The sequence below is a fragment of the Bubalus bubalis genome, chromosome 24 (genome assembly GCF_019923935.1).
Source record: "Bubalus bubalis isolate 160015118507 breed Murrah chromosome 24, NDDB_SH_1, whole genome shotgun sequence".
NCBI classification, from domain to species: domain Eukaryota; kingdom Metazoa; phylum Chordata; class Mammalia; order Artiodactyla; family Bovidae; genus Bubalus; species Bubalus bubalis.
In genome coordinates, this window is record NC_059180.1 from 6,405,181 (window position 1) to 6,430,546 (window position 25,366).

The 25,366-nt window shown below is 57.3% G+C and overlaps 2 protein-coding genes and 1 long non-coding RNA gene across 6 annotated transcripts in view; 1 reads left to right on the forward strand and 2 right to left on the reverse strand.

Moving 5' to 3' along the window:
* Positions 1–5,252, forward strand: part of ZAN (zonadhesin) — a 35,857-nt gene extending 30,605 nt beyond the window's left edge. The window contains exons 38-43 of the mRNA XM_044936416.1: positions 954–1,083; positions 1,288–1,462; positions 1,771–1,947; positions 2,175–2,314; positions 3,640–3,780; positions 5,143–5,252. Coding sequence (XP_044792351.1) covers positions 954–1,083; positions 1,288–1,462; positions 1,771–1,947; positions 2,175–2,314; positions 3,640–3,780; positions 5,143–5,252 — 873 coding nt within the window. The remainder of the gene's footprint in view (positions 1–953; positions 1,084–1,287; positions 1,463–1,770; positions 1,948–2,174; positions 2,315–3,639; positions 3,781–5,142) is intronic.
* LOC112581857 lies at positions 8–3,109 on the reverse strand. Of its 4 annotated transcripts, none has more exons than XR_006548428.1 (6): positions 2,530–3,109; positions 2,191–2,291; positions 1,568–2,003; positions 1,311–1,339; positions 912–1,123; positions 8–662 (listed from the first exon to the last, which is right to left on the reverse strand). It is a non-coding gene; the product is annotated as an uncharacterized LOC112581857 (long non-coding RNA). The 4 variants fall into 4 exon arrangements; XR_006548427.1 differs by having other exon boundaries at positions 1,568–1,659; positions 1,746–2,291; XR_003106522.2 differs by lacking the exon at positions 2,191–2,291.
* A 2,636-nt stretch (positions 5,253–7,888) lies between the features above and the next one.
* Positions 7,889–24,743, reverse strand: EPHB4 (EPH receptor B4). The gene is made up of 17 exons (XM_006046459.4): positions 24,251–24,743; positions 21,644–21,714; positions 21,136–21,423; positions 20,011–20,407; positions 18,573–18,728; positions 18,059–18,391; positions 17,608–17,732; positions 16,761–16,926; positions 15,693–15,795; positions 15,407–15,471; positions 15,181–15,294; positions 14,817–15,064; positions 11,600–11,815; positions 11,154–11,303; positions 10,534–10,727; positions 10,177–10,332; positions 7,889–8,971 (listed from the first exon to the last, which is right to left on the reverse strand). Exons 1-17 carry the CDS (start codon positions 24,300–24,302, stop codon positions 8,842–8,844), a joined length of 2,964 nt encoding a protein of 987 aa, XP_006046521.1. The 5' UTR covers positions 24,303–24,743; the 3' UTR covers positions 7,889–8,841.
* Positions 24,744–25,366: the final 623 nt, after the last annotated feature.

Consider the following 25,366-nt stretch of genomic DNA (forward strand, 5'->3'; position numbering starts at 1 on the left):
AGGCTGCCTAGCTGTAGAAATCAGAATCGGTGCTGCACTTACCTCCTTGGGAGCCCAAGGTGGGCAGGAGGATTTCAGGTAAGGTGGGGGAGAGGTGGGGCAGTGGGGAGAAGGGAAGATCCAACAGGCAGTCTGAAGAAGCACCAGGGATGCCCTCCTGCCAGTTGTTTTCTTTTTTTTGCAAAGAAAGGGGCTGCAATAGGAGCAGACCTCAGAGATGCTTTTGGCATTTGGGATAGTAAAGCTTCCTGGAGTATCCTGTTGCAGAGAATGATGGAACCACAAGGTCCGGAGATGTGCAGGGAAGCGGAGGCCAAAGCAGCAGAGAGTCACCTTTTTAAATATAATTTTATTTATTCATTTAGTTTTGGCCACACTGGGCCCTCGTTGCTGCACACGGGCTTCGTCTAGTTGTGGTGAGCGGGGCTACTCTTCGTTGCGGTGCTCAGGCGTCTCATTGCAGTGGCTTCTCTTGTTGCAGAGCACAGGCTCCAGGTGCTCGGGCTTCAGGAGCTGCCACTCATGAACGCGGTAGTTGCGGCTCCCGGGCTCTAGAGCTCAGGCTCAGTAGTTGCGGCGCACGGGCTCAGTTGCTCCACGGTATGTGAGATCTTCCCAGACCAGGAATTGAACCCACGTGGCGCTTGTGGTAAAGAACCTGCCTGCCAGTGCAGGTAGACATAAGAGACATGGGTTTGATCCCTGGGTCGGGAAGATCCCCTGGAGAAGGGCATGGCAATCCACTCCAGTATTCTTGGCCTGGAGAATCCCATGGACTGAGGAGCCTGGTGGGCTGCAGTCCATAGGGTCGCACAGAGTCGGACACGACTGAAGCGACTTAGCATGCACGCATTCCTGCATTGGCAGGTGGATTCTTTACCACTGAGCCACCAGGGAAGCCTGAGAGTCACCTTGATTCAGGCTTTCCTGTGGCTCCCATCTGCCTCCTCCAGGTCAATGGTCAGAAGGTGACTGCCCCCTATGAGCCCGTCGACCAGCTGCGGGTCTCCCTACGAAGCGATCGCCTGTTCGTGATCACGGACTTTGAGCTGGTGGTCAGCTTCAATGGAAAGAACAATGCAGGTGCCAGACTGTGGGAACCAGTGGGCCAAAGGGAGTGTTCCTGGGACGGGGGAGGGAAAACTGCCTCTTAGACAGGCTGGGCTCCGTGAGACGGCCCCCTGCCTGCGAGCAAGGCCTCAAGCTCCAGGAGATGACCCAGGAGGGGTGGAGAGGGACTAGGTGTGGTGCAGGGGGGTCTCACTCCTGGGCCCCCTCCTCCCGCAGTGATCTCCCTGCCCCTCACTTACCGGAAGCTTGTGCTCGGCCTGTGCGGCAACTGCGACCAGAACAAGAGAAATGACTTTATGTTGCCCAACGGGGCCGTCACCCAGAATCTCCTTGCTTTTGGCAACAGCTGGGAGGTAAAGATGACCGAGGGAAGCTTGCCCCGCGTCTCAAGGTGAGAGGGCTGGGGCTCAAAGCAGGGAGGCCCTGACCCGGGATGGGGGGCGGCCGGCCAGGGTGGGCATGAGCACCAACCTAAAATCTGTTCACACAAGCTCACCTGCACTTGCTCAGCAGAGGAGGAGCCCTGAGACCGAGGGCTCAGATGGGCCTGATTCTTCTCATCCTGTCACATCTTTCCTCTCCCGCCAACTGCGAGACACCCGTCCTGTGGATCTCAGCCTGTGCCCGGGCCCTCCCCTCCCTGGTTCCTTCAATCGCAGCCCTGTGGGCCTCACCTGGATCTTCACTGTCTCTGCCCAGGGCTGTACAGGAGGAGGAAGTGAAAGAGGAAGCGGCGCTAGGCTTTCTTGGTGTGTCGGGATGCCACCTGGAGGAGCTGCAGCTCATCAACCACACCCAGGCGTGTGGGGTGCTGGCGGACCCCGAGGGCCCCTTTGCTGTCTGTCACCAGACTGTGGCCCCCGAGCCCTTCCTGGAGTGAGTCGGGGACCCGAGACCCTTTATCCAGCTCCTGTGGCTTGTTCTCTGGCTCTCTGTTGGGCACAATTCTGTCCGTAGTACCTTGTCACACACACGCACACACATCCCCACGGCGCACCGGCCCACTCTCTGATGGGGCTTCCAGGGCCTCTTCTGCAGGGCTGGGTCTCCTGGCCTCCCTCCCCGTGTCTGACAGCCCCCCACCTGTCCCTGCTGTCCCCCAGGCACTGTGTGTCTGACCTGTGTGCCGCCCGCGACCCCAAGGAGCAGGAGGGGCTGCGTTGCCAGGTCCTCAGCGGGTATGCCAGCATCTGCCAGGAGGCGGGCACCACCCCGGCCAGCTGGCGGGACCACACCCACTGCGGTGAGGCCCTGAGCTGCCCCAGCAGCTGGCCCCTGACCCCCTCGGCTCTTTCCACCCCCTGTTCTGCTCTGAGTCACCACAGCTGCCCCCACCTTGGCTTTCCCTCTTGGTTCCCCCAGCCCTAGACTCTCCCCCTTGTCAATGTCCTCCCGACCAAACCCCTTCCCTGCCCTAACCCCCATCACCCCTGCCCACTCCTTTCTGCCAAGGCCCACCTTTGATCCTCCTCATGAGTTAGTGCCACAGACAAAAAGACTCACGGAGCCGGTCCTCCCTGCCTCTAGCAAGCTCTGTGCTCTGTTGGGTGACCTTCTTCTCCATCCCTGGGGGGACCTACCCCTGCTCAGCCACCTCTGACTATGACTGTGTCCTCTCAGCCTTGTCATGTCCAGCCAATACTGTCTACCAGAGCTGTATGACACCCTGCCCGGCCTCCTGTGCCACGCTGGCAGCCCCCCGGGGCTGCAAGGGCCCCTGTGTGGAGGGCTGTGCCAGCCTCCCGGGCTACGTCTACAGCGGAGCCCAGAGCCTCCCCCTGGCCCACTGCGGCTGCACCGAGAACGGCATCTACTACCAGGTCAGGGCTGGAAGTGGGAGGCCCCGGGGGAGCGCAGGCGCGAAAGGACAGCCCAGCCCTGGAGGTCAAGCAGGCGCCCCTGCTTCCCGGGCCTTTTCCCTCTCCAGCAGGGGGACAGCTTCGTGAACGACGACTGCTCCCAGCGCTGCACCTGCGCGCGCACGGGGGTCCTGCTATGTGAGCCCCTCGGCTGCAGCCCTGGGGAGGTCTGCACCCTGGGGAACCTCACTCGTGGCTGCTTCCGAGGTGAGCCGGGACGGGCCCTCAGCTTCCAGCTGCCCTTATCCCCTGTGGGGGCGGGGGAAGGGGGAAGTCCCTGGACCTGGAACAAACCAGCCCTTTCAGTCCTGGGAAGAGCCCATCTCATCAAGATCAGGACGCTCCTGCCATTTCATTTCCCTCTCTCTCTCTCTCTCTCTCTCGGGAGGGACAAGGAAGAGGCCCTGTCTTCTGAGCCTCTGCTCTCTGCTCTGCATTCGTGTCTCAAGATCTCCTTTAGTCCTTAATCAGCACTTGGGGTGGTGAGCATAGCATTCCCACATTATAGGGTAAAGAAAATGGAGTTCAGAAGAGGGTAAGCAATTTCCCCAGATCTCGGGGGTATAGAACCAGGATTGGAAGCCTGGTCAGCGGACCCCAGCGAATGTCTCTGGGAGAAATTCTTCCCTGGTGTCCCAGCCCCCAGGCCCCTCTTCCTGGCTCTGAGTGTCCTCCCAGAACCCCCTCCCACTCGCTTCCATCCTTGCAGACAGCCCATGCCTACAGAACCCCTGTCAGAATGATGGGCGGTGCCGGGAGCAGGGAACCCACTTCACCTGTGAGTGCGAACCTGGTTACGGGGGAGACCGTTGCATGGAGCCGCGGGATGTACCTCCCCCTGAAAAGCCAGGCAAGAACTTCACCCCAGACCTGTATCCTCACAAGCTCCTCTCACCTTCTGCCCCAACAATGGCCACAGAATAAGTCCGTGTATATAATATTAACCTGCTGCTGCTGCTGCTAAGTCGCTTCAGTCGTGTCCGACTCTGTGCAACCCCATAGACGGAAGCCCACCAGGCTCCCCCGTCCCTGGGATTCTCCAGGCAGGAACACTGGAGTGGGTTGCCATTTCCTTCTCCAGTGCATGAAAGTGAAAAGTGAAAGTGAAGTCGCTCAGTCGTGTCCAACTCCTAGCGACCCCATGGACTGCAGCCTACCAGGCTCCTCCGTCCATGGGATTTTCCAGGCAAAAGTACTGGAGTGGGGTGCCATTGCCTTCTCCAATATTAACCTACAGTATCTATTATAGTTGTATGCGTGTGTATGTGTGTCTTAGTTGCTCAGTTGTGTCCAACTCTTTGTGACCCCATGGATTATAGCTCACCAGGCTCCTCTGTCCATGGGATTCTTCAGGCAAGAATACTGGAGTGGGTTGCCATTCCCTTCTCCAGGGAATCTTCCCAACTCAGGGATCGAACCTGGGTGTCCCTCATTACAGGCAGATTCTTTACCCTCTGAGCCACCAAGGAAGCCCATAGATGTATAGTAGATAGTATATTATCAATGTCTTATATTACTATATGAGATGTAATAATATAATATTTGGATATGATCCCTAAAGATTAGCAAGATCAGTATCTTCAAAGAATCTCAGAGTCCCTATGCCCTACCCAGCACTCTGGAATCTTCTCTCTGAGCCTGAGCTCCCCACTTCTATGATCTGTATGCCTCACCCTGTTGTTGTTCCCCTCTCTTGTGCCCGCTTAGCCTCCCTGGTACCTTTTATTAGTTTTCTCCATCCCAAACTATAATTCCCATGTGCCTCTGCACCAGCAATTCTCCGACTGTATCCTTGTGCCTAAGATCAGGGTGGGGCAAGGTTGTCTCTGGGACTCAGCCCCAGAGACATGGATTTGGTGGTCTCCGTGGGGCCTCAAGATGCCTGCATTTTTTCACAAGTTCCCAGGTGACTGATGGAAGTGATACCAGGGCTACTCTTGGAGAAGCACTGACCCAGCTGATACCCTGGACTCTGGGGGACCAGCTGGGTGAACATCCTCCTGAAGGGTTTGTGGGAGTTGTGTGTCCGCCGGGAGCAGGAGGGTGGCACCAAGGTCTTGAAAGCCCTGGGAGCGGTGGCTTCCTGGAGGGAGAGCCAGGACCCAGAGATGTGCAGGGAATGCAGTCCATCCAGGGTGGCAGCTGAGGACCGGAAGGGAGTATACCCCTCACCTCTTATCCCACACCTCTATTTCTGTTCCCCGCACCCCAGAAGCATCCAACTTTGCCTCCATCCTGTTGCCATTGCTGGTGCCCATGGTGGTCATAGTGCCAGCGGCGGTGACCAGAGGATGCATTTCCAGGAGGAAAGGGAGGAGGTGAGTTTCTGGAAAGGGGCAGAGGAGGGCCGGCTAGGGGGAGCAAACACGGGGAGTGGGTGCTGACCGTCATCACCGGTGTGTTTCGCCCTCTAGGGAGAAAATGCGGAGCCAGACCAGAGGCAAGCTGCCACATGCGGGTGAGCCCCAGCCCCACGGCCCACAGCTTTGGCGCCCAGCCTGAGGCTGCCTCTTATCCATGTTTTCTCTTTTTCTTCAGATTTTAGTCCAGAGCAAGCCCTCAGAGTCACTCAGTTCTGAGTTGTCCACAGAAAAAAGAGAGATAAAATTATTTATTTTTGAGATGTGAATTTCCACATGATTCTGGTGGAGGAAGGGTCTGTGAGGTGGACCGTGGTGGGGAGAGACAGAAGGGAAATGCGGGCCCGGGGACCTAAGGCTGGATGCTCCAGAAAGTGTCCACAGGGAGAGTAACCGAGGTCTGAGGAGGTAAGGGGCTGTCTGTCCCTTAGACAAAGTCCCGTGAAGGGCTTCAGGGATACAGGAGAAAAGAGGGCACCCCAGGAATCCTAGTTCTTGTAGGTCTTGGCCTCTGAGCTTCCCACTTGGGTAAGTGAAAGGTGATCCTGAGGTTTTATGTTTCTAATGATGAGATTAAAGCTCTGGGCAGAGGCTCAGGATGGGAAATGTGGCTTTTTCCAAAGGGTGAACTGGCCTGCGACCCAAAAGGCCTTGGGGTTGCTATGGTAACTGAGGGTGGGGGCTGAGGCCCTGCTTGGGAGGAGCTTGGAGCTCCATCCTGCTAGGAGTGACCGGCTCACCTCAGCCAAGGGCCAAAGTGCAGACATGCCTGCCCTTAGCCCCTCGCCTTGTGCCTCCCACCAGGCAGGTCCTGGGGGAGGGGGCTGGGACGTCCTGCGCGGGCTCTAAGAAAAAAAGGAAGGCTGCCCACTGGGCTCAGATGTGAGATACCAAGGAGAGGGGACGCCAAAGCAGGCAGGACCCTGGGTTCTAGAGAGGAATCCTTACTCTGTCCTCCAAATGAGCCCAGTGGCCACCTTTCTGTGGCTGACCCAAGAAAGCAAGACCCAAGTTGGTTGGGGAAAGGGCTCCAAGAAAGAAGGGATGCCCCCGGCCAGGTCACCCTGCCTCTCAGCTGGAGGAAGCAGCTCACACTCTGGAGCTGGGCTGGCTGTGTTTAACCTGAGCATCACAGGACTCCCAGCTGCATGCCTGGCACCACCCCTTGTCCCCCCGCACTGGCCTCCCTTTTCCTGCTCTTTGACCCTTTGCCTCTCTGTTCTTCATCTGTGTCCGGCTCCCCTGACCTCTGACCCACCTAAGGTCTCCTTATCTAGCCTGGATGTCTGGTTGGCAGGGGTAGGAGGTGGCCTGGACCAGCATCCTCCCTAAGTCCTCGGCAGGACAGAGTCCCGCCCATCCTGTTAGAGGTACAAACATGAGCCATGTCATCAAGGAAGGCGACGATTCCAGAGCATTAGAGATTCCCAAAGGCAGTAGTAGAGGCAGGAAACTGGGGACGGGACCACTCCTGGAGGCTTCCTGGGCTGGGAGGGGCAGAAGCTGGGGTTTGGGGTCCTGTATCAACCCCGACGAAGCTTCCCTGGTGGCTCAGATGGTAAAGAATGTGCCCGCAATGCAGGAGACCCAGGTTCAATCCCTGAGTTGGGAAGACACCTTGGAGAAGGGCATGGCAACCCACTCTAGTATTCTTCCCTGGAAAATTCCATGGACAGAGGCATCTGGTGGGCTACAGTCCATGGGGTCGCAGAGTTGGACATGACTGAACAACTCACACACACCAACCCCAGCACAACAGGGGGCAACTGAGATGCAAAAATGGCAAGGCTGCACCAGCTTGACAAAGCAGCTGGTCCAGGCCTGCCCCTGCAGGTGTCCCCTGGGGCGGGCAGGCCGAGAAACTGAAGATGGTGAGAAAGACATCAGGGAATTGACCCCAGCCTCGTCTTCCTGCTCAGGAGGGGGAAGTTGGGGTAAGATACTCAGGTGGTTTCCCTTCCCTTCCCAAGAGGCTGGGAGAACCTGCCTGGGCAGCATCTTGAAAGGGGGAATTGTCCTCCAGACCCAGCCCAGCGTATGTGTGTGTGTGTACATACACATGGGGGGTCCGTGTCCTCCACACCAGCCTCTGCCCCTCCCCCACAACCAAATGCAGACACTCCCCCCACTGCCTCTAAACCAACCCCAGCTGTCAACATCTGGCCCACATCTGTCTCCCCCATCTGACGGGGCCTCCACCCCAGCAGATCCCCCTCCCCACATCAGGGGGCTATAGGACGATGGCCCCAAGCTATAGGCCTCCCCTGTCTCATAGAGCCCCTCAGCCAGGGCTCAGAAACCAGGGCCGGTGGGGGGGAAGGAGGGCAGCCCCACCCCGGAGGTGCCCCAGGCTCTTGGCAGAGCCATCTGGAGCCGTTAGAAGCAGCTGCCAATGACTCATCTCCAGTGCCCCCACCCCACCACCTCAAACACACCCTGGGGCTGGGAACCAAGCACCCAGCCCCCACCCCTGCCACAGCCCTATCTCCACACACCCGACCCCTCAGTCAGCCTGGCTCAAAAGCCCCTCCATACCAGAGCCCCCCTCTACAGAAGTCTATTCTATCACCTCCCTCCCACTCCTAATCATCCCCAGAGTGAAGGCACTTCCCATTTTCTTTTATTTATACAAAACAATCATTTTAAATATAATTTAAGAACCCCTCCAAGCACCGGTGTCTGTCTCTGCTTTCTAGCACTTCCCCCCGCCCGACACCCCCTCATGGACACAGTTTGGGGGTACTTGGGGGGGCAGGGAAATGTTGGGGGGTTGTGGTGTGACCAAGGCACTGTTCTGGAAACAAGACACAACGACGGGTCCCTGTTTCCACTTGGGCCAAAGAGGCAATAATGAAACAGGTCCCCTCTAACACAAAAAGTTATGACAAGGACTGTAGAAAACAACAAAAACTGAAAAAAAAAAAAAAAGGAAAAATAAGACCAAAAACAAAAAATTAAAACTCAAAAACCTTCAATATGAAGGCAGCAGATGGGGGAGGGGTATTTACAAGGGAAAACTGAGTTCGGTGGAGACAGCAGCAAGGTTGGGACATCCAAGTCCAATGATTTCGTCACTGGGCCATGATGCCCCTTCTCGCCTCCCGAGCTCGCAGGCTAGTCCTCCCTTCTCTTTGGTCTGCAGGGCTGTTACCCTTCAAGGTGAGGAGGGGCACCTGGGGGCCCTAATTGGGGATCCAAGGGAGGCTGTGGAGATCGTGCCCAACTAGCCCTGGGATGTTGGCCGACTCCGGGGACTCCTTTTCCTTCGGTCACACCCAATCCTGAGGGAAAGGCTCCTGCACCCTCGGTTTGGGGTCCCCCCAGCCCCCGGGGGGAGCGTTATGATTCCACACTGCAGAATCCCCAAATCCTCTCTCTCCAAACTGCCAGCTCCCCACCCCCATGGGTTCAAAGTGCAATCCAGTCAGTGGGGCGTGGGGTGGGAGCCTCTTGAGTGCCCCCTACCCGACTCTGCCCCAGGAAGAAAGGGATCCCCGGGCGCTGGAGTCCCTGCCGCTCCAGAGCTACGGAGCCAGGCGTGCAGATGCAGTTCAGTACTGGGGGGCCGGTGCTCCCGACCCGCCTGGGGCTCCAGGCTTGGCCTGGGACTTCATGTGCTGGACACTGGCCAGGATTTTCTTCTGGTGTCCCGCCAGAGTGACTCCGATTCGGAGCAGGTCCCTGGGGAAGAATCAACAGCTAGGTGAGACCACTAAGCTCCCAGGACATCTCTCCTTCAAAAACCCGTCCCCGCCTCGGTCGTGCCAGCCAATCAGAATGGCTAGCGGGGAAGCGGGTAGACGTCAACAGTTGTCGGGCAGTTTCCGGGGGTGGGGGCCGATTTAGGCGCACACCACAGTTCTGTGCAGCCGCAGTAGGGGGCGAGGCTAGGTACCCGCAGGGATAGAGAAACAAGGGGTGGAGGGCTTCGCCCTGGATGCTGAAACTAGAAGGAAAGGCAGAGAATCAGGGAAGAGGAGGAACGAAAGGGAGAGAAAAGTCCATAAAATGAGGTTGGCAAAAGAATGCTTCAGAGGACAAAGAAGTCAGAAGGAAAAGTCTTCCAGACAAAGGAATCAAAAGGAAAAATCGGAAGGAGAAACAGAGGAGCTGGGTGGGTGGAGAAAGGAATGGGCGAGAGAGGACACAAACAGACTGCTCCCAGCCCCCGTCCTGATGCAGGGAGGCTGAGGTAAGAAAGAAGCGATGAGAAGTGGAAGGCAAGAACCCATGTCAGTGAACCCATGTCAAGGGAAAGCTCAAGCCAGTCAGGAGGGGCCCAGACCTGCTGGGACAAGACGGGCTTCCCAAGGAAAGGGCCTCTTGGACCCTCTGTGTCTGGATTTCTAGTCCTATTTCTGTGATTCCAATCCAGGGTGAGAGGAGTCCTTGGGAGAGGAATGGAAAGGTGGAAAGAAGGACCAGGGAGAGGCCAACTAGGGGAAAGCAGTATTTGGAAGGCACTGGAATTGTAAAACCATTTAACATTAAAGCTGGAAAGGATTTCCAAAACCCAGGCCAATCTTCTCCTTTTATGGGTGGGAAAACATCCAGAGTTGACACGTTGTTAATGTGAGAGCAGGGTCTGGAATGTAGATAGATGCACAAAGATAGATACAGATTTCAAGGCGGGAGCGAGATGGCCCAAGGCCGAGGTGGTGCAAGGGGGTGAGGCAGGCACAGCTGACCTGGAAGATTCCCGAGCTCTCAGTCCCTGCAGCTGTTACTGTTTTCAGGGGGAGGGGCTCTAGAACGGGCACCAGAAGTTGACCTCAAAGGCCCCTGCTCAAACTGTGGGCCTGACTCTGGTCACCCAGATTCCACCCCTCCTGGTTGCTTGGCCCTCACCACCGCCCTCCCGGTCCCCAGCTCCCACCATGACTTACTCAGTGGAGATCTGGCTGACCAGCTCAAAGGAGCCAAACCCAGCAGCTGCAAAGCTTTCTTCGTATCTTCCCATCTTGATGGCTCGAAGCCACTCCCCCACAGAGCCAAAAGCTGAGTAGTGAGGCTGCCGCTGATCCAGGAGGGGGTGCGAGGCCCTGGGGGGCAAGGATGAGGAGGATACCCTGAGCACCAGCGTGTGTCAGGGTGAGGACGCAGAGCCCAGGCCTGGAGAGGCGGAAGGGCACATCCCACATACCACCAAAAGGACCGATACTTCTGGGGTGGCGGAAGGGAGGAAGCAAGGTTCTCAGGGTGGCACAGAGCAGGAAAGAGGGCCTGTCCTCTGGGGTCCTCACCCGCCGTTCTCCCGGGCCACGATTTTGAGGCTGGCAGGGTTCCGGATCATCTTGTCGAGGGCGCTGACCACCTGGGGGAAGCGGGGCCGCGCATTCCGGTCTTTCTGCCAACAGTCCAGCATGAGCTGATGCAGGGAGGTGGGGCAGTCTGGGGGCGGGGGCAACCGGTAGTCCTGTTCAATGGCGTTGATCACCTGGAATGATGGGTGGAAGACGCACTGGGTGAGGGAGTCAAGGGGAAAACGAAGCTGCCGAAGGACCCCACTGAAATGGCGACTTAATAGACGCCGGGATGGGTGCTGCGGGCCAGAAGGGCTAACCTAGGGGTGGCCCTCCCTGCCAGGGCCCAAGCTGGCTGTGGCTCAGTGTCCTAGAAGCTCTTGAGCTATGATCCAGACATGTAACCTCCCAAGCCTGCCTTCCATCTCTGCCTCCGTCTGTGACCAGATGAGCTGTTATCAAACTCTAAACACAGATCACCTCCTCACCATGCCACTCTCACCACCTCAAGGACCCAACAGTGATGAGCTCTCTAAGAAGGATCCCCTGCCACCCCGCCGCCCCACATCCCAAGAGACGAGACATTCCAGGGCAGGTTGGTGGGACCACAGGATACTTACATCCTGATTGCTCATATCCCAGTATGGCCGCTCCCCAAATGACATGACCTCCCACATGACAATTCCGTAGCTCCAGGCATCACTGGCAGATGTGAACTTCCGGAAGGCAATGGCCTCGGGGGCTGTCCAGCGGATGGGAATCTTTCCTCCCTAAAGACAGGGGAGGACAAGGTGAGCTGAGGGACTCCCAGGACTCAGGCATTCTGCGTCTCCCCCAGCTTAGGCCTCCTTTCGTTCGGCACCCCAAATGGCCAGCTCCCCAACTCTGTTCTTTTCCCAGACTCCTAGCAGCCGGTTCCTTAAGCTGATCCCCCAGCCCCCACGTCCGCCACAATGTAGGTCTGCTCCTACATCCTGGCCTGGACCAGAGCTGTCAGTCCCTCAGTCTCCCACCTTTCCAACCCGGCCCTAAGAACCTAGATCACACAGTTGTCCCCCAGCCTTACCAGAGAGCTCGTGTAGGTGGGGTCAGAGGAGTTCTCCTCCAGGAATCGGGAGAGGCCGAAGTCTGAGACCTTGCAGACGAGGTTGCTGTTGACCAGGATGTTGCGGGCAGCCAGGTCTCGGTGGACGTAGCTCATCTCGGCGAGGTAGCGCATGCCCGAGGCGATGCCCCGTAGCATGCCCACGAGCTGGATCACGGTGAACTGGCCGTCGTTCAGCTGGAGATGGACACGGTGGGGGTCGCAGTTAGGGCGCCCCTCTTTCCCCGACATTCTAAACTATATTTATGGGACTTCCCCGGTGCTCCAGTGGCTGAGACTCTGCACTCCCAATACAGAGGGCCTGGGTTTCAATCCCTGGTCGGGGAACTAAGATCCCAAAAGCCACAGCTAGGGGTTCGCATGCTGCAACTGAAGATTCTGAAAACTGCAACCAAGAGCAAAGATCCTGCCTGCCACTACTAAGACCCGGCACAGCCAAATAAATCAATAAAAACAAATACATTAAAAAATAAACCGTATTTATCCCTTCCAGATCCATCTCACGTCCACCTGTAGGGCAGGCCTGCCAGCATCCTAGGTAAACCCCTTCTGCTTTCTTTCACTCTTGAGTTCTCTCAGTCTTTTCTGCAGTATCGTGACACAATGCTTATAACTGTTCCTGTTTCAAATACATGCACTCAAGTCTCTCATAATTAAATTATAAGGAGCTGGGAACCTACTATATAGCACACGGAACTCTGCTCAATGTTATGTGCCAGCCTGGATGGGAGGGCGGTTTGGGGGAGAATGGGTGCGTGTATATGTATGGCTGAGTCCCTTTGCTGTTTACCTGAAACTATCACAACACTGTTAATCGGCTATACCTCAATACAAAATGTTTCGGTGTTAAAAAAATAATAAAAATGAAAATTTAAATAAGATTATACTTTCTTCCATTTAACCTAGTACAGTGCATTCGATCCAGGAAATATTAGGCAAATAGTTTGGATCTAACACGTTCTTTTTATTTGACAGCAACGGAGCGATGACAGTTACGAGTGTGCTCTGAAGACACCTGTCTCCAGGTGGAGAGGTGTGCCTTGGCACTGATCCAGCCACACTCTCGCTCAGCCCTCTTGGACCTACTGTATATAGGATGCAAGAGAATGGTGAGGAGTCGGGTGTGCTCGGTAACCGCAGCACCAAAACCAGGGTCTAAAGCCCGACCTTCACCTTCATAGAGTCTGCTCTCACCAGGTAAGCCTGCCAGTCACAAATGGTTAACTAAGCCCATCCTCTGGGTTCAGCTAGCACGCAGGGGATTCTTGGCAGCCCTGCAGGGCCAGCAACGCTGAGTCCAGAAACTGAATTCTGAACCCATCCTCCAAGCCTGCGCCTGCTTCACACCTTGCATCTCTGTTGGTGGCCTCACTTCCAGGCACTCAGGGTAGAGACCTCGGAGTCTCCACGATTCCTCTCTCTCCCCTGTTTACAGCCTATGATCCATCAGCAAGTTCTGCCTGCTATGCCTCCAAAACACACCCCAAACCCAACTGCTTCTCCACACCCACTGCACCCCCCACGGCCTGAGTGACTGCCAGTCTCCTCATCGGCAGGCTTCCCTGGTGGCTCAGCAGTAAAGAATCCACCTGTGATGCGGGAAACCTGGGTTCAATCCCTGGATTGGGAAGATCCCCTGGAAAAGGGATAGGCAACCCACTCCAGTATTCATGCCTGGAAAATTCCATGGACAGAGGAGGCTGTCCTTCTCTGCCTCCTCATGCCAGAGGAAAATTCCATGGCAGGCTACAGTCCTTGGGGTCACAAAGAGTCATACACGACTGAGCGACTGTCACTCCTGCTGATATCCTCCCCAAAGCTTCCTCTTTTGGACTTCTAATCACACCCCCAGTTCTAAGACCACGAGACCCAGCCGCCAACTACGAGGTGATCCACCATTGCTCCTCTGCTGACCTGGTTCAGCTTCACCAGCCTTTCTGCTTCTTGAACGCACCAGATCCCGTATACCCTGGGGGGCTCTTCAGTCCCCAGTATGCTTCCCCCTGCCCCCATCTTCTCACGGCTGGCTTTCTCATCTACCCAGATGCCATCTCTTTTAAGACAGACCCCCTTCCGTCTCCTGCAACCAGACAATGGAACAAACTCCCGCGTCCACAAGGCACTGCCCCAGTGTCTGCCGCAGCATCCCTCATGACGGGAGCCGGGCAGCCTGTGTTTCCCAATGCGGTACCGTGGAAGGCACACCGCACCGCCTGATGGAGGCTGGCCACGGACGTAGAATTCTGAACTTATCACAATGTTAGATACAGCTTTCCTTATGGGAAACACAGAGAAACAAGCTAAATGACCCCGCGAGGAAGAATCCAATCAATCTAGAAAAGACATTTGAATGGACAAGGGGCCCAGCCCTTGAGCGTATCAGAAAGACAAAGGACTGTCCTGGGATGTAAAAAGACTCAAAACAATAACCACCAGCGCAATGCTTGATCCTGAACTGGATGCTGCGACATGTTGGGGACAACTGGAGAAATATGAGTATCACATAAGCATTAGGTGATACCAGGGGGTTGTTGTCATTCTGTTAAATGCAACATTGCTTTGCTATGTAGAAAAACCTTTCGGGGACTTCCCTGGTGGTCTAGTGGTTAAGACTCCACACTTGCCCTGCAGGGGGCACAGGTTTGATCCCTGATCAGGGAAGTGCCACAGGCTGTGTGGTGCAGCCAAAAAAAAAAAAAAGTGTTTTTTTTTTTTTAAAGATGCCTAGTAAAGTTTAATAAAAATAATGAAACTTCATACAATTTTGTTCAAGTAGCAAAAATGAGCTCTTTCCTCTCATTTCTATAAGCCTGTTTAATTTTTTTCACATCTGAAATTTTGTTTACTTTCTATAAAAGCTTGTTCGTACTTGTTAACTTTCAGTCTCCCGCATTATACCAGCAGCTCGCCAAGAGCAGAGATGTTCAGGGCTCGAGTTCCCGAGGCCCCGGACAGTGGCGGGTGCACAAGGAGATGCTCAGTAAATATTTGTCACAAAGATAGATGACAGCCCCTCCAGATCCTGGGGTCGGCCGGCCCCACAGGGAGACCAGTCCCAGGACTCAGCCTTCCCTGGCGGAGGATGACGGGCAGACAGGCAGCAACACGGGGCCCACCGTCTGTCCTGGGCTGTGCTGGGGGAGGGCAGGGTGGACTGGGGTGTTGTGGGGGGGCTCACCCGCAGGAAGGAGTCCAGGGCGCCGTTCTCCATGAACTCGGTGAGGATCATGACGGGCACACTGTTGGTGACCACGCCCTCCAGGCGGATGATATTGGGGTGCTCAAACTGGCCCATGATGGAGGCCTCGCTCAGGAACTCCCGCCGCTGCCGCTCCGTGTAGCCGCCCTTCAGGGTCTTGATGGCTACGCAGCTCTCCTTCTTCCCAGGGGCCTTGAGGCGCCCCCGGCACACCTCACCAAACTCGCCTTCAGGAAGGACGCTGCGGGTCAGCTCTCCTCTCCCGGGGGGTCTGGCTGGCCCTGCCGTCCACCCCACCACCAACTCCACCCTCTTCCCTGGCACCCAGGTGTTTTCCGCTCACCTGCACCAATCACCTCTTCAATCTTGACATAGGAGACATCGATCTCTTTTGCAAACTCCCTGACAGCCTCATTAGGGTCTTCGTAAGTGAAGGGGTCAATGTAGACCTTAGTACCTGGGGAATCACATGGGGCCTGTTAGCCAAGAGGTGACTCCCATTGCACTCAGATGCCCTGGGCTCACAGCTCTCGCACCAGCCCCGAATCCTTCAGGAAGGGCGTACCCACCATGCCCGATGAGATACTGGGCGTGTTTGTCTGAGTACTCAGCTTCTCTCCCATTGCTCTGCTTCCTGGAGTGGATGGGACAGAAAAGGTAAACTGAGTCACATGTCCCAGAGGGAACTGAGTTCCAGAGGGAATGGATGGGAAGAGAGAAGCAGGAGTCAGAGAGGATTCCAAGTGAAAGCAGGTAGTTTCCCTGGACATCCAGGGAGCCTCGACCTGGAGCAAGAGGGCGGGCGGCCAGCCCCAGGGGGTTTCATCAGGGTCTCCAGGTGCCCAGGATGCTCACCTGAGGCAGAGAACTGCGATGACAATGACCACGAACACTAGCACCACACCCACAACCGCGGTGCCTGCAATCAGGGCCAGCTGCTCCCTCCAGCTCTCATTCTCTGGAGGAGAAGAACTGAGATCAGGGAGACCCCGAGGGCCCGTGGGCTCCACTCAAGTCCCTCAGGGCCAGGGAAGAAGTTTCCTGGCCTGAGTGGGTTTGATTCTGTTCTGTCATAAATACTGGTGACCACAAAAGAAGTCTCACTTGAATATGAGGTACCTAAGGCTAAATATGAAAAGGCGGAAACAACCTAAACGTCCATCAACAGATGAGTGGATGAAGAAAAATGCGATAGCCACTCAACAGAGTATTTTTCGGCTACGAGGAGGAATGAAGTCCTGATATATTCTACAATACGGCTGAACCTAGAAAACATTAAGCCACGTGAGAGAAGCAGCAGCCAGTCACAAGACTGTATCGTGTGATAACATGTGTATGAAAGATTCAGAATGGGCGAATCTAGACACAAAAAAGGTAGATGAGTGTTTGCCGGGGGCTGAGAGGTAATGGAAGGGGTATATGTGTCTTTCTGAGGTGCTGAAATGTTCTAAAATTAATTACGGGGATGGCTGCACAACTCTGTGAATATATTATAAGCCAATGAATTATACATTTTAAATGGATGAATCATAAGGTAGATGAATCATATCCCAATAAAACTGTAAAAAAAAATTAAAAGGTTTAGGACAAAAACCCTTGAGCCAGCATATAAAAACTATCAAAGTGTCACCTCATTTAATCCTTGGAGCCCTGGGAGAGAGGCCTCCTATTTCCAAGTGTTGGATGAGAGAGCTGGGGCTCAGGGGTCAAGTTTTTGCTAAAGGTCACATAGCTGGAAAGCTGCTGAGCGGGCCTTCACACCCAGCTGTTGGATTCAGTTTCTATATCCCATCACCAGGCCAGAATGCCTCGTGGTGGAAAGAGAAGCAAGAGGGACGTGACTTTGGGGGTCCGGAGAGCCAAGGCCTCCTTGCCTGGGGGGGGGACAGCCAACCCCAGGCACGCCCTGCCCCCCAGACTCACCGTCCAGCTGGGTCTGGCTGTGGTGCTCCTGGCCAAAGGGCCCGTAGCCGGCCTCGGAGCGCGCCCGCACCTGGACCAGGTAGCTGGCTCCCCGCTTCAGTCCCCGCAGCTCTGCCCGGTTCTCTGACGTCTTCAGGAACCGCACGCTGCTGGGGCCCTCAGCGCCCTGTTCCGGAGGAGAGGGGCTGGCCGTAAGCCAGGGCCCCCAGATTCCATGGCTCTTCCCACCTCCCCTGCCCTGGGCCTCCATCACTAGCATCCCTACCCTGTTGTGAGACAGGTGAGGCCTTTGTGCTTGGTTATGTATGCACTGGGGCTTCCCTTGTGGCGCAGTTGGTAAAGAATCGCCTGCAATGCGGGAGACCCGGGTTTGATCCCTGGGTTGGGAAGATCCCCTGGAGAAGGGAAAGGCTACCTATTCTGGCCTGGAGAATTCCACAGACTGTATAGTCCATGGGGTCACTAAGAGTCAGACATGACTGAGTGATTTTCACTATGTATGCACTGAGCTGTGTGTTTTGCATGAATTATATTGTTTAGTCTTGGTAGCCATTCTGTGGGGTAGGTTCCATTATCTAAAGCATTTTGTGGGGAGGGGAGGGCCATCCTGCTTGCCATGCAAGATCTTAGTTCCTTGACCAGGGAAGTATGGAGTCCTAACCACTGGACCACCAGGAAATTTTTTCCTAAGAGTTTTATAAGGAAGACACGAAGCTCAGAGAGGCCAAGAGGCTGACACAAGATCATTCAGCTGGTATATGGCAGATGCCTACAATCCAGATGTCCCGGCCCCTGGAGCAGGTCCCACTGCTCACTGCAACCCCCCAGGGCGGGACCTGGTTCTCACCTTCTCGTGGTACTTGACCTCGTAGTCCAGCACTGCTCCGCTGGGTGCCCGGGGAACGGCCCATGCCAGGCTCAAGCTGCTGGGTGATGACCGAGTCACCCGGATGTCAGACACTGGGGGTGGCACTGTGAGAGAGAGATGCGTTGGGGCCCTGGAGCGGGGCAGGTCTGGCCCTTATCTTCCTTGGCTCTCCCTCTGCTGGCCACACTTGTCTGGGTCCTCCAGCTGTTTCGGGATTTCCTCCCGGCTCTCTCTGGACTCTGGAGCCCGCCTTTGCATCTACTTAACACTCTCTTTCTGCCTCCTGCCCCAAAGGCCTTGACCCAGTGTATTTCCTGGGAACTCCACTCCCCAGCTGCTGCCTTTTCCCTGCCTCAGGCCTTCAGACTGTCCACCCTCCTCGCTGGCCTCTCCCATCCAACCACAGGCTGCCCCTAGTCCCCAGTCTCACCCTCGCGGTCCGTGGTGACATTCACAGCCTCAAACGGGACCGGCCCACTGGCCAAAGAAGACACCCCATTCAAGGCGGTGACCTCGAATGTATAGGTGACGTCAGGACGCAGACCGCGAATCGCCACCCAGGGCTCCACCAGGTCCCGGGGGCCGGGGTCGAAGGTCAGGTCTCCCCCGCAGGGCGTGCAGGACCCACCGGGCCGGCACTCCCGGCAGCGGAGCGCGTAGGTGAGGTCCTCCCGGCCGCCTGACTCAAGGGGCGCGCTCCACTCCAAGCGCAGGGCGGAGCCGTTCAGGCGGGGAACCACGCTTCTCGGGGCAGATGGGGGTGCTGCGGGAGACCAGGGTGTCAGGCAGAGGCTGAAATGGCTGGGCATGGGCTGTGGGGACAGATGGGCAGCTACACTGACATCTTGCGTTGGTCACGCACCAGGCCAGGGTTGAGAGGAGGAAGGCATGGGAGGATGGGGGCTGGGGTGAGGGGTCCACCCCAGGGGTCGCTGGCCACTTACTGGTACAGGGCGCACTTCGGGGGTCTGTGCTGGCCCGGAAGTATCCGATGCGACACTGGCAGATGGACGAGCCAATGGCGTTAGAGTGGCTATTGGCTGGGCACGGCTGGCAGGACCCCTCCCCGGACAGCGGCTTGAAGGTGCCCTGAGCACAGGCTGAGAGAGCGAAAGTGTCCATCAGAACTCGCATCAAAGACATTCAGCGGTGGGGTTGGGGGTGGAGATCCGGGGGAAAAAAAAAATGACATTCAGTGGTTATTAAAGGTGCATGAGGGACTTCCCTGGTGGTTCTATGATTAAGACTCTGAGCTCCCACTGCAGGGAGTGCAAGTTCGATCCCTGGTCAGGAAACGAGGGTCCCACATGCCACACAGTGTGGCCAAAAAAAATAAAATCAAGTTGCATGAAGTGCCAAGAGGGGAGCAGGGAGTGAGAAGCTCAGAAACCTGGCCTGTAAGAGAAGACTTTCCTCCAGATCAAGGGTCTGAACCCTGGTGTGCCCCCCTCACTACCCCATGGCAGCCTGGTGAAACTCAAGACCCTTGCTCAGAATAATGATTTTAAACGTACACCATAAAATATACAGATTACCAATAAAACCAAGTAAGTGAAAACCCAAGATCAAAACAGGTGGAGAAGGGAATGGCAACCGACTCCAGTATTCTGGCCTGGAGAATTCCATGGATAGAAGAGCCTGGCGGGCTATAGTCCATGGGGTCGCAAAGAGTCATATACAACTGAGTGACTAAGCACACACACACATTAAGAATAAAGATACTTGGAAAAAAATATACAGGAAGAAAAGTTTACAACATGGCAAAGGGTGTGTTTCTCTATTAATGAGATACAGTGGCAGGACTGACAGCCAATGGAATTCTGAAGTCACAGAGAGGGAAAACAACATTTTGCCCTTCTTGCAAATCATCTCCATTGAGCTGTGAAAACCAGCATTTGAATGGGGCCCATATCTCAGGTCTTGCTCTGACCTCTGGGCTGTGACTGACACTCCATAAAAGGAGTGACCAGTTTCAGGTAGAGATGAGTGAAAAGGAAAAGCCATCTTTTTTTTTTTTCCTTCCATCAAAGTTCACAGATTCCCTCGTCCTATCCACAAACCCCAGGTTAAGAACCTCTGCTCTCAAGAATAAGGTGAGAATTCAGTATCAGTAAATTAGAGGAAACCATAATGAACAGGACCAGAGTTCACGAAGCCTCTGAGTCCAACAAGGTCCCCTAGCCCAAGAGAACCTGTTAGGTCCAGAGAGCAACTGCGTGGAGTCAGAAGCAAGAGCATGGAAGTGATGGAGAGCTCAGAACGGTGCTGGGGGCCCGGAAAACACACCCTCCAGTAACTGAGTGCCCAGGAAAGCAAAGAACGTTCAAACTGGAAATCTTGAGAAGCGGGTCCCTGATCAGGGTACTGGCCTCCTCCCCTCACCTCGGCACTTGGTGTTCCCCTCGGCGGCCTCGAACCCCGCATTGCAGCTGCAGCCCGTGACCGGCTGCTCGGCCCACTGGCCGTCTTCCCGGCAGTACAGGCTGGGGCTGGGGCCGGGGGCGGGCATGGCGTCGGCCACACAGCTGCCGGCCACGGGCACCACCAGCTCCCGAGGCACGGTCTCTGGGAAGTAGGTGAGGTTCACGGTCTGCTGGGCGCACTTCTTGTAGAAGAGGTGCAGGGATAGCAGGGCCATGCAGGCACCCTGGTCCTGGAAGGCCAGGTAGAAGCCGGCCTTGGTGAGCGGGCCCAGGCGCAGCGTCTTGATGTTCACCTTCCCTGTGGCCTCAGCCCCTGGGCGCTTCCGGGTGAGGTGCTCAGCAGCCACTGTGTCCACCTGCCAGGGTGGGAAGAGACTCACTGCCACAGTCTTCCACTCCCCGAGGATCCCGCGGGACTGTCTTTTGCCCAGGCTCACCCTCTCTGTGAGCTGCTCAGTCACCTGTTCCAGGACTTTCTCTCCACCCTTCCCAGTGTGCACTTTCTTGCAGGCCCCAACATTGTCCATTAACATTCGTTAAGCTCCTATGAAGAGTCCCGGCTCCCCTTGCTGTGCACTCACTCACCCTACAGACACTTATCAACACCTGTTCTAGGCCAGGCCCCGGACTCTGTGCCGAAGAAACAGAAAGGAAGGAAATGATGAAAAGTCAATGAAAAGTTAAAAGTATAATGAGTGCGATGGCAGGCGGGACCCCAGAGCTGGAATCACAAGACAGGTAGGAGCTGGGTGGGAGAGGCAGAGAGAAGGCACTCCAGGGCTGAGGCATCAGCTGGTGCAAAGGCTGTGAAGGGGAGAGGAGGGAATTCCTTGGTGACTCACTGGTTAGCGCTTCACACTTTCACTAACAAGGGCATGCGTTCAATTCCTGGCAGGGGAACTAAGATCCTGCAAGATGTCCTGACCCAGCCAAAAAATGAGGTGGGGGGGGGGGTGAGGTGTACTTGCCCAGTGGAGTAGACTGGCCATTCCACCTAGCAGATCACCCGCTTCCCTCCTCAAGCCGGGGGCCTCCTGCTTCCATCCCCCAGGCCAGTACCCCCAACCCCAGGGCACCTGGGTACCTTGATGTAGGGGTTCTCCATCCAGGCTGGCGTGTGGGCCGTGGCCGTGTCTGCGTCGCTCTCGAAGTAGAAGACAGTGAAGGTCTCCTTGCAGGAGCGGCCGGCCCTCGGCAGGGAGAGGCACTCCAGCATGGTGAAGCGCAGTGTGGCGTACACATGGACGGCCCCACGGCGGGGGACCCAGCCGGTGCGCAGCCAGTGGGCCAGGCCTGGGGCCCGCTGCATGTCACACACCTCGTAGGTCCGGACGCTGTGCTGCTCCTCATCCAGGCCGCTCAGCTCCTCCCACTGTGGGGAGAAGGGGGGCTGCTGAGCCGGTGGGTGAGGGTTAGTTGCAGGGTCTTTGCCATGAAGCCAGGAGGGAGGCTGGGGGACCCTTGGGGGGCGAGGGTTCAGAAGACACCTGCCCTGGCTGCTGAGATGTGAGGGATGGGTGTATGGCACAGGAAGCAGCAGCACAGTGGCCCCCCCACCCCCATCGGCTTTCCTCCGGAGCCCCAGCTCTTACCTGCCCCTCCACCTGAGGGAATGTCACCCACTTCAGATCGGCAGTTTCCAATTTCGTGTTCAGTAGGGTCTCTGAGACAGACACACATACAGAGTCAGTTGGAGCTTGGGAGAGACACAGGAAGACCTGAGAGCTGAGACAGACAGACAGGCCGAGGAGGGGAGCCTGCCCTGCCCTCTGCCCACCCCCCCACCCATCCCCAGGTTTCAAGCCTCTTTTCTGAGCGCCAGCCCTGCTCCTAACAGCTGGCAGGCAGGGAGCTGACTCCCAGGGCCAGGCCTCTGTGAACTGCTGTGCCCCAGAGAAGGGAAGACACAGCTGCTGAAAGTGTAAAAATGGGCAACAGCTCAGAAAGGGCCAACCTCGAGCCCAGACCTGACCCTGACCTGACATGGGGTAGGGACACCCCTCCCACCAGGGTCTCCCTCCGCCTTTGCAGTCCCTCCCCCAAATGCAAAGATGCGACCTCCTGATCCTTCAGACCAAACACCCCAGCCCTGACCCCCATCTCCTCCCCACTGCCTAGCTGTCCTCGGAGGAGGCCGTCCTGGAGGCCAGGATGCTGGGGTTCCCTGCCCTCGGCCTCTGTCTGGGGAGCCCTCACGTCTGGATTTGCTTACGGGAAAGCAGAGGGGAGGGGATTTTAGGGGTGTGGGTAGGGGGGTGAGCACACCTGGCTCAGCTCTGGCCTCGGGGGAGGGGAAGGGTGGGGTTCTGGCGGAAGGTGGGGATTAGGAGAACTGCACCGGAGGAGGGTGGAGGCAGGGGAGGGGAATCCCCTGGGAGACATGGGGAGGGGGACGCTACAGGTCTGGCCGGGAGGAGCCTGCAGCACACCTGGGCCCAGGTCCCGCCTCCCTGGACTGTAGGAGAGACAGGAGAGCAGGTGGGTGGGACGGCCTCCTCCCAGAGACCAGGTGATGTCCACTGAGGGCCAGGGGTCAGGTGGAGGCCCGGCCAGCCCGAGGAGAGGCCCGGGGCCCCCCATGGGTGGCAGGAGACAGCCCGGCACGCTGGGGACAGGATGCCCGGGTTCTGGGAAGCGGGTGGATAGAGGCAGCCGTCTCCACCCTCCATTGTTCCAGACTGGAGAGTGTTTTCCTGTCTCCAATTTACACACTGTCTGTTTCAGGCTGTCCTGGGCGCTCCAAGCGGCTCCTGTTTCTCTCATCCTATCGCAGTCCTGCCTGCCTCCCTTTCTTGGAGCCGTCACTTCTCTTGCCTTTCAGCTCTCCCCCGCTCTCCGGCCACCTCCATCTCTCTGACTGTCACTCTGCTTTCTGTCTCCCATCTTTCACCTTCACTGGGGCACAGGGCCTTAGATAAAAGACTGAATGCCTGTCTCAGTCTGCTCACCTGTAAAACGGGGGGTAACAATACTTCCCACCACAGGCTTGTCGGGACCGTGAAAACTGAAAGCACGCAGCACCGGGCCTTGGGCTCGGCGAGCACTTAGGTAACAGGAATTCAAAGTTACTCCCTGTTCCCCTTGGCATCTTTCTTTCTCTCTCACCACACGTCATCCTGGTGGGTTTTCTCTCTGCTTCGCCTTCCCCCCCTCTCCCTCTGGTTCTTTCTCGGACTTCCTGAGCCCAGCAAGTCTCCCTTCTCCCCTACACCCTGCCTTTGATCCCCAGTCCAGAGCAGCACTGCCCAGCCTGGAGAAGACGCGTTTCCAACTGCCTTTGATTCCTTCTTCTCAGCAGCCCCCCATGGCCCACTCCCCAGAGACCCCTTTGATTGCAGGCAGGGAAGGAGGGGAAGGAGGCAACTCATTGAAAGGAGATTAGGGCTGTGGGAGGAGGGTTTATAGGGCTCTTGCTTCCCCGCTAGAGGTTGAGGGGAGGGCAGAGGCTCATGGATAAAGTAACATTTGGAACTGTGCAGAAAAAGTAGAAATTTAAGAGAGCCTAGGAGACATAAGTCAGGCTGAGTTCAGGGGACAAGAGGCAGGCTAGGGTTAGAGAAAAGGACTCTGGTAGGGTTGGGGCAAGGGCTAGGGTCTACGCTGTATTTAACGGGCTGGGGTGCAGCCTGGGGAAGCCAGGGCGGGAGGCTCTCTGCTCCAGGGGCCGCGGATTGGGGAGAGATTGGGAGGTTTGGAGACTTGAGTGCAGAAGGCGGCCATCCCCGACGGCGGTGGGGGAAATTGTAGGATCAAGGTGTGAACGCTATGGAATGGGGGGCGGGCGGAGTTTTATGGCCTAGCACAAAGTTCTGCCTGTCCTCTTGTTCCTCCAGAAATGTTTCCTCCTGTTTGGCGGAGGTGGGAAGAGGGACAGAAACTCTGGAGAGAGCTCTGCAGGCTGGAGTCGGGAGAAACGAAAGGCTGCCAAGGGCGTCTGGAGACTTGAGTTTAACAGTTCGGGAAGCCGGGACCGGGGCCCGTCCCGGGACGGAGCTCGACTCCAAGTCTTTCCCAAACAAAAGAAAACTCCACTCCCCGCTGAGCCGCCTCCTCCCCGCCCCCCTCCCGCGCTAGCACTATTGGTCCGGAGCGTTCGGAGCTGGGCTGCCGGGTTAGGGGGAGAGAGAGGTCGGCCCTTCCACTCCGAGGCCCCTCTTTGGGGGCCCCAGAAGGGCCGGGGTGCCCCCAAGAGAACTCACCTTCTAGGGCGGCTGCAAGCGAAGCCCAGCAGAGCAGAGCCCGGAGCTCCATGGCGCCGCCTCACTCTGGTTGGATCCGATCCGAGTTTGGGGGGCGCTAGCCCCCCCAGGTCTGAACCCCCGCCGGAGCGGGTGGACGCCAACTCCGCGCGCGAGACTCGCTCGGGGCCCTCAGCGCGGGCCCATGTGGGCGCGCCGGGCACCGGGTGGCGGCGCCCAGGTGTGGCCCCGCGTCCCGGCCGCGCGCGCAGACGAGAAGGCGGGGGGCGTCCTGGCAGCGGCCGCCCGGGCGGGCGCAGAGCTAGACGTGGCTGGAGTCGGGGTCCCTCCGGGGCCTCGGGGTCCCGCCCCAGAAGGCTGCTGGGGGTGGGCCGGCCGCTCGCGGTCTCCCCCCCTCCCTGGAGTGGCGCTGCTCGTGCCGCCGGGCCGAGTGCGCTCCGCGCCGGCGGGGAGGGTGAGAGCCGAGCGAGGAGCGAAGCGGGAGGGAGGGAGACTGCGGCGCGGGCCGGGCGGGCTGAGGCTGGGCCGGGCTGGGGACTGGGCCGGGCGGCGCCTGGCCGGGAGGGAGGGGCGCGCGGGGGGCGGGGGGAGCTCCCGCACCCCGAGCCGTAGCTTGGCGAGGGGGGCCGGGGCGCGCTGATTGGAGCGCGCCTGCTGAATAATTCATGAGGGAAGCGGAGCGGGGCGCGGAGCGGAGGAGGTCGGGAAGTTGGGAGAAAGTTTGGAGAAGGGGGAGGGGCGGCGGGCGAGGAGCTGGGGACCGCCCGGACCTGCACCGAGGCAGTGCGCCCTGGCCCGGACCGCGCGTGTCGGGGCCGGGGCCCAGGGATGCCCGCCCCCCGCCCCCGTCCCGGGCAGGCTTGAGCCCAGCAGACACACCAGGGAGCGGAGAAACGCACCCAGCAGCTTGGAGGGCCGCACACGCCAAGCCCTGTCGGATGCTTCCTGCGGACTTCGGATTCTTCTCCTGGATTCGCCCACCACCCCCTAGTTGGCGCAGGGGACCGTGTTTGGAGGGAAACTTTTGAGGACGGAGGGGTGGCCCAGCGGGCCCCGAGGCAGCGATCTCAGCTTAGATAACCGTGGAGCGAACGTTCACACAGTCATTCAACAAAC

Excerpts from the sequence above, each read along its gene's own strand:
- EPHB4 (XM_006046459.4), bottom strand. The coding sequence starts at position 24,302 with ATGGAGCTCCGGGCTCTGCTCTGCTGGGCTTCGCTTGCAGCCGCCCTA. Across the intron at positions 18,729-20,010 it reads GGGGAACACCAAGTGCCGAG|CCTGTGCTCAGGGCACCTTC; the intron begins GTGAGGGGAGGA and ends TCGCTCTCTCAG. Across the intron at positions 15,065-15,180 it reads TGAAGAGGTGATTGGTGCAG|GCGAGTTTGGTGAGGTGTGC; the intron begins GTGAGCGGAAAA and ends TCCTTCCTGAAG.